Below are 10000 nucleotides of genomic sequence, written 5' to 3'. Positions count from 1 at the left end.
TGTTTTTGTCACAACATTTCCCCTTTAGTGAACTCATTTGCTTCTTCCGTGTATTATCTTGTTCCTGTTTTGGGTTTTCAGCAACCCAGATACTGACTCTCTCTCTCTTTTTCTCTCTTTCTCCCTCTATCTCTCTCTCTCTCTCTCTGTGTATGTCTCTCTGCAGGTGACCCAGACAGGGTTCCTGGGCCCCTGAGACGTGACTGTGGGACAGGCGCAGTCTCTCCCCTCCGCCCCCGCACCTCCGCCCGAGAGAGACCGGCCCGGACGCGCTCCTCCACACCACTGTGTGAATGACTCTCTTTGCCGAGGAAGCCATCGTCCTCTGCCACCCTCTCGCCATGAAGAGCAGGTATTCCGAGTACGGCAACAAGACTCTGATCAAGGCCTACTATGCCTACGCTAAGAACGTCACCCCCAGCGTCCTGGAGGACCGGGGCCAGCCCGAGGCCCTCAACATCTTCATCGTGGTTCTCTGCAGCTTCATCATCCTGGAGAACCTGATGGTGCTGGTGGCCGTGTTCCGCAACAAGAAGTTCCACACGGCCATGTTCTTCTTCATCGGCAACCTGGCGTTCTCCGACCTGCTGGCGGGCTCCGCCTACATAGCCAACATCTTCCTGTCGGGGCGGAAGACCCTGGATCTGGTGCCGGTCCAGTGGTTCATCCGAGAGGGCACGGCCTTCATCGCCCTGGCCGCCTCGGTCTTCAGCCTGTTGGCCATCGCCATCGAGCGCTACGTAGCCATCACCAAGGTCAAGGTGTACGGGTCCCACAAGACCTTCCGCATGTTCCTGCTCATCGGCTCCTGCTGGGTCACCTCCATCCTGCTGGGGGGTCTTCCCATCATCGGCTGGAACTGCATCGACCACCTGCCCCTGTGCTCGGCGGTGCTGCCCCTCTACTCCAAGAAGTACATCTTCTTCGTGGTCACCATCTTCAGCGTCATCCTGCTGTCCATCGTCATCCTCTACGTGCGCATCTACCTGATCGTGCGCTCCAGCGAGCAGGAGGCCACCAACTCGCCCACCTACGCGCTGCTCAAGACGGTCACCATCGTCCTGGGGGTGTTCATCATGTGCTGGCTGCCCGCCTTCACCATCCTCCTCCTGGACACGTCGTGCACGATGGCGTCCTGTCCCATCCTCTCCAAGGCCAACTTCTTCTTCGGCTTCGCCACGCTGAACTCGGCGCTGAACCCGGTGATATACACGCTGCGCAGCAAGGACATGAGGAGGGAGTTCCTGCGCGTGCTGTGCTGCTGGGGGCTCCTGCAGAGCGGACGACCCGCCGACCGCTGCCTGGTCCCCCTCAAGAGCTCCAGCTCGCTGGAGCACCACTGCACCAACAAGCACGAACACCAGACCACGCCCATCATGCAGGACTGCACCACCTGCGTCTGACCCGCTCGCAAGTGTGTGTGTGTCTGTGTGTGTGTGTGTGAGAGCGAGATAATAGTGTGTGTGTGTGTGTGTGCGTGCGAGGGAACATGGTAGATCTGTGTGCAGGTGAAGAGACTTATAAAGACGGAAGCACGCCTGGGACCCTCAGCTTTCTGAAGGCGGGGAACAGAAAACGTTGATAAGAGACTCCATGTAACGATGTACAAGGTCTCTGACTACAATCATACAAGTGTGAATCAGCAGCGAGTGTATTCACCCGTATACGAGTGTGAAAACACAATCATCCTTCATCAGTGAGCTCACAATCAAAGTTGAGAATGTTTAGAAATGTGGAGAGAAAAAAAAAAATCTCACGTGTACTTTCAGCAATCACCGTGATAAATCACAATCTTCAAAGGGGAGTCTTCACCAGCGGTTTAAGTGTACTTTTAAGTGTACTGCTTATCAGCTTGTTTCATGTATGCAGACTTTTACTGAAAGCCAAATACACAAACACCAAATACACACAGTACTGTAATATCTCTCTTACGGTGAGTTCTACGGCTATGGAGTTCCGTGTTCCTCGTGTCCAATGCAAAGCTTTCAAAATTGCACTTTGTAGACATGTAAGCATTGTGTGATTGTTTGTGGCTGTCAGCCTCTCCAGGGTAAAACAACATTAGTCTCCCTGAGTGAAATACGGTTGTTTTTTTGTTGACAGTAGGCCTGTACCCCCAGTGCTGTGGCTTATAATAAGACGAGTCAGAGGCCAGTCCTAGTCAGCACTACGCTCCACAACCCCTATGAGTAAACCCTTAAACTAGGGCTGTATACTCCCTATATACACATGCATAGAACCCTTTAACGGCGAAAAGTACTCTGCTTAAATATTATTGCATGAAATCCTAACTCATTTGTAAGAACTACTGTGTATGGTACATATATTCCAGCCCGATCTCCGACCTTAACACTCTGACCCCCCTCTCTCTCTCTTTGCCTCATAAACTATCCCTCTGGCTTTTACTGTTGTCTTTTGTGTTCTAACAGTTTCCTTATAGGAAGGCCCAGTCAGAAAGCACATTTCCTGAAGTGAGTTAGCACTGATAAATTTCACATAACGACAGCTGGCCCGCAGCCCTGGGCTGATGGAAGTATTGTCTTGATAAGGTTGCGATGACGCAGCGGCAAAGTGGGGCTTGTGCTTGTGCCTCCATCCAGGGAAGGCTGAATGTAGTATGAAGTGTTTTGGGGCAAGGGCTCCACCGTTGACAGTATTATTGATCCTGGCGTGCAGAGAGAGCGGGACGAACTGGGCAGGTCGCTCTCGTTGTGAAGTCTTAAAATAACACCACAAATCAAAAGTACAGATCCAGTGTTCCGATAGTCCTGTCGCTCGCAGGAGGATTGGGATCAGTCCAGAGTAAATAATGTCTCATCTTCTAAAAAAAAAAATCCCTCTCCCGTTAAACAGAGCAGATCTGGAGTCAGGAGGCCGGGGCTCCAGGGCCTCAAGAGGCCGGGGCTCAAGGGCCACAGGAGGCCGGGGCTCCAGGGCCTCAAGAGGCCGGGGCTCAAGGGCCACAGGAGGCAGGGGCTCCAGGGCCTCAGAAGCTCAGCCTCTCTCTATAGACACTCAGCTTCCACCTTTTAGCCACAGGAAGTCCTGCGTTTCCTGTTGTTCAGAATAAGCCTCATCTCTCCCCCGACACCATCAAACACACCTACGTCCTTAACCATGTCATAAAGACTCCGTCGGTCTTTCAGTGCCATTAAGACAGCAGCCATGTAGGAATAGAGAAAGCACTTTGGCAGCTTCCATAATATCTGCTCTCGCCCGAGGTTTGAAAGGCTGAGACGTGCTTTAATCTGTTGAAGCATACCAATCACTTCACATCATCATTATTGCTGTTCGTGTCGTCTAACCCTGTATGATTCTCATGATAGAGTATATTAATTACTATGTATGTATGTATCTATGTACAGTATGTATGTATGAACTGTGTTATCGTATGAAATGTCTTGTGTGCAATAGCTTTGTGTGTCCAGTAGCACGCTGCCCGTTCATCCGGTACAATCTTAAACACTAATAGTGGTACATAAACATTTTGTTAATTGCATTCCTTTTTATAAAATAAATGAAATATCAAAAGATCCCAATGTGTATGTTAATGGAGTGGATTTACACAAACCAACATGCAGGTTCGTAAAGATGGTTAAAAACAACAAGCAGTGTGTGAATGAATTAATAAATGAACGAATGAATGAATTTATTGGTGGATTAAGACACAAGATCCAAAGAATAACATGAGAAAGTAAACACTTCCGTCATGGTCCTGGAGCTGTTAAGACACATCAACACGTACATTACATTGACACAAACACATCAATAAAGTGTAGGTAAGTGTTACTGTTAAGCGTCGCTGGTTTCTAGTGTTACTGGAGTGTTTCTATTGTATGTTGACAAAGCTTTAGCAAAGTCGAGTAACATCGCCTTATCCGCGCGCCCTGGGGGCTCCCCTCTCCAGCACCACGACTGAGATCTACCAGATGCTACTTTTTACATTTAAACATGCTCCAACAAAGTGAGTGAAATACACGTTTCAACATGAAAAGCTTCATGCAAATGTTATTTGGCACATGACAGACTATTGTTCCACTGCTTTAGGACAAATGTGAGAGAAGGTTGGTGATTATGATGAGGGGGAAAGCAAAAGGCAAAGAGGGAGAAAATAGGGTGTGGCACTTGGATAATATGGCTATTTGAGAGGGGGTTTTTTTCCCTCTGGGAGATGGAGGAAGACAGGCCCTGGGAGAAGCTCTTGGCTCCTAGAGAGGCCGGGGAGAGGCCGGCGCAGTGCGGCCTCGGGAGGGAGTCTGGCCTGGTTGGGAGTCTGGCCTGGTTGTCAGACGTCCAGGGTTCCTGGGTGGGATCAGAGGCTGAATCAGCCCAGGAGGTTACGCTGCCGGGACCTCGGCCAAGTCCTCCCAGTGCCCGGCAGGATATGACATCAAACTTCGTCTTCGAAACCTGTCAAAAATGCACAAAACATACTCCCAAAAATAACAATTCGAGGCTGTAAAACACATGCTACTCCTACTCCAGGGACATGACATACTTACTAGGCCTACTTAGGCTAAATAAATGCTTGTTCATGTATATTGCTGATAATGTTACCTCACCTGGGTGCGTACCCAGACAGCAATCCGACCAGGGCCATATACAGGCCAGATCTGGCTTAGTTCCGGCCCATATACGGCCCAGATCCGCTTGCTATCTGGGTATAGCATTTATACTTAAGACAGCATGCATAGGCTCTCCAGTGATATAGTAGGGAGGCTGTGTAACCCTATAGTCTACAAAACAATACTGGTCTGGAACCATTTCAGTGTTGCAGTGTCATCTTGTGGTGAATCCAACCTGCTGGCCCAAACGTTTCAATACTACCCCGGAATTAACCTGCTGGCTTGGTATCCATGGTTTATTGAAATGAAAAATGCCTGTGTAATTAAGGCTAATCTTGTGCGTGGTGTAATGATTAAACTCTTGTTAAACACAAATAAACAATTCCTGCCAAGATGTGCGGTTCCTATCAAACAATGAAATGGTAGTGGGTAAACATCCCTCCATGCATTGAACAAGTGTGCCCTCTTGTGGTAGTAGTACGTAAATTACTTGCATGCTCGCCAAAACAATGCAATTAAATTGTTTTTTCTTCAGGCATATTTTGTAATATGATATTCTGAATATCATGAATAATACTATATTGGAAATAGAAGCGTTTTCTGAACCGTCTCTGATACCATACCATAATATTCAGCGATACCCAGTTGAAGATTGATTTGTGGCAAGGTATATGGGGAACAAGCGAAGGGGGGCTGCAATTGTATTTATTCATATTATAGACGTTGCTCGTAATTAACAATATCAACACAGTGAATATATATATTTTATTGTAGTATGTCTATCGTTAATATTCGTAAAACCTCAACTATGTCCCTTTCAATCCAACATAATGCTTTATCCGACACGCGATATACCCCTATCCATGCATGTAATGGTACAGTCCAGAACACCCGGGTTTCCGCGCGAAAACAACAACCGGAAACAGAAACAGAATTTCGCGCCACCGCATCTGCGCAGCTGCCAAACGCACCTTTATAAACACAGCATCGTTTTGATCCGTTTTATCGAGCTATTTTAAACTTCACACCCATTTTATTATTTACTCTGCCACGCGTGCACTTGGAAATGCCAGCCAAGACCTCCTTATCTCTGCCAGAGGATGTCCGGAAGAGGTAATGGTGTTAGCTCCCTGCTAGCCAGCCTGAAAGCAGCTCATCATTCATCCTTCATCTTGTTTCCCCTCTTTGTCCTCGCAGACCGAGTTTTGTTTTGTTTATTTGTTTATTTATTGTCCTATTCACTGTGGCAGAAGTGTGTTTTCGTCTGAGGCTGTTGTATTCAGCTAGCAAGACCCCCAGCTAGCTGCTAGCACCTCCATGGCACGGAGCTCGTATGTGACTAGCTAGCCTAGCCTAGCATGCTAGCCCCATCCATGGCTTCTCCTAGCCTAGCATGCTAGCCCCATCCATGGCTTCGCCTAGCCTAGCATGCTAGCCCCATCCATGGCTTTTCCTAGCCTAGCATGCTAGCCCCATCCATGGCTTCTCCTAGCCTAGCATGCTAGCCCCATACATGGCTTCTCCTAGCCTAGCCTAGCATGCTAGCCCCATCCATGGCTTCGCCTAGCATGCTAGCCCCATCCATGGCTTCTCCTAGCCTAGCCTAGCATGCTAGCCCCATCCATGGATTCTCCCGGGAAATTCGATGCAACGTGGGAGCAGCTTTGGCGCCAAATAATCCATGTTAGTCAGCTGCTGTTGTGTGTTGTGAGAAATGCACATCTCGCATGGTGACGCAGTAGAAAACGTTGGGATACTCGTAGAAGAACAATATCTGATTATTTGTGAGCAAATGTCTGACTGGAATAACGTTAGCTAGCCAGCTACGCATGTTTGGTTGCTAGCTAAGGCTAGCTAGCTAACATTAGAGGTTCAACTCCAGTGATTACCCTCATGTCTAGTTATGATTGGTCTTTTTTAATAATGTTCAAATGTAATAAATGTAATAATGTTAAACATGTGGGCTGGTAATGACGTAGTTGGATGGATTAATTAGTTTTTTGTGCTCTCAGGCTGCAGGTATTGGACAAGGATGAAGATGGGATCTCAGACGAGGTGGGAAGACATTATTTGAACTGTGGTGACCCGTGGGTTATTGCTTGGTTTGTGTGTGAAGTGATCTGTTGATCTCGATGTCTTGTTCTATTAAACCCTCTGTTCTATTAAACCCTCTGTTCTATTAAACCCACTGTTCTATTAAACCCTCTGTTCTATTAAACCCTCTGTTCTATTAAACCCACTGTTCTATTAAACCCACTGTTCTATTAAACCCTCTGTTCTATTAAACCCTCTGTTCTATTAAACCCTCTGTTCTATTAAACCCACTGTTCTATTAAACCCACTGTTCTATTAAACCCTCTGTTCTATTAAACCCTCTGTTCTATTAAACCCTCTGTTCTATTAAACCCTCTGTTCTATTAAACCCACTGTTCTATTAAACCCTCTGTTCTATTAAACCCTCTGTTCTATTAAACCCTCTGTTCTATTAAACCCTCTGTTCTATTAAACCCTCTGTTCTATTAAACCCTCTGTTCCTCCTCCATAGGAACGTGTCAAAGAGAAGCTCATGTTGGTGCAGGAGTTCCTGCATGCGGACGCCCAGGACCAGCTCAGCAGCCTGGAGGCCAAGATGAAGAGCTCAGAGATCTCGATGGTGAGTGACTTGGATTGTGAGAACGAACGCCAGTGAGTCGGTGTCGCACACAGTTTAACACCGCGTCTTCCTGTCAGGACGGCTACGTCTCTAAAGTGAAGGCCCTACTGGGTCGGGAGCTGTGTGTGGAGAACGGGTCGAACGGCGACAGCGCGGGCCACAACGGGAAAACCAACGGCTTCGCTGGGAACAAGGCCCACAAGGAGGAGGCGGAGGGGGAGACGACCATGGAGTCCCAGGACGACTCCGAACCCATGAAATCACCGTCCGCCCCGAAGGGCAAGGGTGGGCGGAAGAGCAAGACGGAGTCGGACACGAAGAGTGAGTTGAGTTTATGGCGACGTCACTCGTCTAGTCGTCTCCCTGGATTAATCAATCAATCATTAACACACACGGTTCCGATCGCTGCCGCTCATGAGATAAAACATCTATAGATAAGGATTTTTCGCCAAGTAGGGTTGAAAATTTCAAGGAATTTCATTAATCGGTAACTGTTAACCTTAACAAACGATAGTCGATTAATTGATAAGAACGTCCCACATTCTTATTAATTTGCTTTGCTCGCTTCCTTTTTGTTTTCTTCCGCTGTGTCGTTGAAATTTCCCATCATCCCAATTAGCCGTCACTAAATGGCGTGGCGCCCTCATGTGCAGTCAGACCCTAAATCATGATTACATTTCACGCAACTCCAGTTGATAACGTTCATTCCCCCCAAAAAGGTTCTGTTCCATTAACAAGCAATAAATCTTATAAATCAAGTAAATTCTTATTGGCAATTAATAGATGGTGGATTAACTTAACATCCCTGTCACCAAGTGAACGCCCACTTTTCTTTTTCAGAATCTCCCGCCAGTCGGCGGCTCACAAGAAACTCAGCCAAGCAGCCCACCATTTTGTCAATGTTCTCAAAAGTGTGAGTATAAGCCGGGATTTTCTCCTGATAGTCCAGTCGTTGTTGTTATTGTTGTTGTTGTTGATGACCAGCAGTAAACTTGACCCTCGCCCTCGCAGTCAGAAGGTCAAGTCCGACGAGGTCAACGGAGAGGCCGCCAACGGAGAGAAGGAGACGAAGGGAAGTCAGAAACGCAAGTCTGACGAGGTCAACGGGGAGGAGGCGAACGGTGGAGAGGAGATGAAGGAGGAGGATCGGGAGTCTGAGGAGGAGGTGAGGGAGTGTGAGGAGGTGGTGGGGGAGTGTGAGGAGGAGGTGAGGGAGTGTGAGGAGGAGGTGATGGAGTCTGAGGAGGTGAGGGAGGAGGTGGTGAGCTAGTGTGAGGAGGAGGTGAGGGAGTCAGGAGGAGGGGAGTGAGGAGGTGGTGAGGGAGTGTGAGGTGAGGGAGTGTGAGGAGGAGGTGAGGAGATGGTGAGGGAGTCGGAGGAGGAGGTGAGGGAGTCAGGAGGAGGTGGTGAGGGAGTCAGGAGGAGGGGAGTGAGGAGGTGGTGAGTGTGGAGGAGGAGGTGAGGGAGGAGGAGGTGAGGGAGTGAGGTGGTGAGGGAGTCAGAGGTGGTGAGGGAGTGTGAGGAGGAGGTGAGGGAGTCGGGAGGAGGAGGTGAGGGAGGAGGAGGTGGTGAGGGAGTGTGAGGAGGAGGTGAGGGAGTCGGGAGGAGGAGGTGGTGAGGGAGTGTGAGGAGGAGGTGAGGGAGTCGGGAGGAGGAGGTGAGGGAGTCGGGAGGAGGAGGTGGTGAGGGAGTGTGAGGAGGAGGTGAGGGAGTCAGAGGAGTTGAGGGAATCACGCTGTAACGTTCCAGACGCAGAGTTTTGTAATCCTATCGATTTTTAGATTATAAGGAGAAATGCACAGACTTGCCACAAACGACAAATCCCTTTTCTTGCAGGTGCGCGAGGAGAAGCGTCTGAAAGTGGAGTCTGATGAGAAGTAAGCGCCTCCTCGCTGTTCCACCGGTCGTTCTCCCTCCCTCTGCTCCGTACTCATGTCTCCAAACTCTTGCTCCTTACAGGACAGTTCCAGAAGATTCCAAGAGTGAGACAGCCAAGCCCGTCGCTGCAGCCAAGGTAAACACAGTCCCGCACTCGGAAGCTTAAAGGAAAATGCTCGTTTTTGACAACCTGGACCTTATTTACGACATATTATAAGAAGTTTGACTCACCGAGATCACTTTTGTGTTGTTCGGAGGCCTGTAGAAGAAATTTAAAATCCAGCGCGAGCCAGTATATCCATGTAATGGCGTCCGACGGGGCAACGGGAATGCAGTTTCTCAAAATCCATTTTCGGCCGCTAAACGGTTGTTTTCATCAATCAGATTGCATGAATCGACAGTTGAGATTCCTCTACGCGAGCCATTGTTGTTTTGGTTTTCAAATACGTGGTCTTTAGCCTCTGTAATATGATCTTTACACGCCTCTCCCCCACTTGCTCCAGCACGCATGCGCACAGGCCAGCGCGCAGACTGGCTATTCTCCCTCACATTCTCTGCGCTACGATCGTTGTTGGTGCCGAGAATATTGTCGTCGTCATTCGTCAGCAACAATCCGATCGTAGCGCAGAGAATGTGAGCCGGAGAATAGCCAGTCTGCGCGCTGGCCTGTGCGCATGCGTGCTGGAGCAAGTGGGGGAGAGGCGTGTAAAGATCATATTACAGAGGCTAAAGACCACGTATTTGAAAACCAAAACAACAATGGCTCGCGTAGAGGAATCTCAACTGTCGATTCATGCAATCTGATTGATGAAAACAACCGTTTAGCGGCCGAATAATGGATTTTGAGAAACTGCATTCCCGTTGCCCCGTCGGACGCCATTACATGGATATACTGGCTCGCGCT

General features: G+C 48.7%; 2 protein-coding genes across 5 annotated transcripts in view; both read left to right on the top strand.

Moving 5' to 3' along the window:
* Nucleotides 1-293: 293 nt before the first annotated feature.
* Nucleotides 294-1403, top strand: s1pr2 (sphingosine-1-phosphate receptor 2; the record flags this gene model as incomplete). Its single annotated transcript, XM_084437783.1, has 1 exon — nt 294-1403. One exon carries the CDS (start codon nt 294-296, stop codon nt 1401-1403), a length of 1110 nt encoding a protein of 369 aa, XP_084293909.1.
* Nucleotides 1404-5553: 4150 nt separating this feature from the next.
* Nucleotides 5554-10000, top strand: part of dnmt1 (DNA (cytosine-5-)-methyltransferase 1) — a 22725-nt gene continuing 18278 nt past the window's right edge. For 2 of the 4 annotated variants that reach the window (XM_084437771.1, XM_084437769.1), the window contains exons 1-8: nt 5554-5678; nt 6578-6620; nt 7111-7218; nt 7296-7539; nt 8059-8131; nt 8230-8383; nt 9055-9095; nt 9178-9232. In XM_084437771.1, coding sequence (XP_084293897.1) covers nt 5632-5678; nt 6578-6620; nt 7111-7218; nt 7296-7539; nt 8059-8131; nt 8230-8383; nt 9055-9095; nt 9178-9232 — 765 coding nt within the window. In that variant the 5' untranslated portion in view covers nt 5554-5631. Of the gene's footprint in view, nt 5679-6577; nt 6621-7110; nt 7219-7295; nt 7540-8058; nt 8132-8229; nt 8402-9054; nt 9096-9177; nt 9233-10000 lie in introns of all 4 variants that reach the window. The other 2 variants (XM_084437770.1, XM_084437768.1) reach the window with 1 other exon arrangement.

The sequence above is a fragment of the Borostomias antarcticus genome, assembly GCF_949987555.1.
Source record: "Borostomias antarcticus genome assembly, chromosome: 5".
Classification (NCBI taxonomy): domain Eukaryota; kingdom Metazoa; phylum Chordata; class Actinopteri; order Stomiiformes; family Stomiidae; genus Borostomias; species Borostomias antarcticus.
Note: the sequence above shows the minus strand (reverse complement) of the source record. Positions and strands in the feature narration are given on the sequence as shown.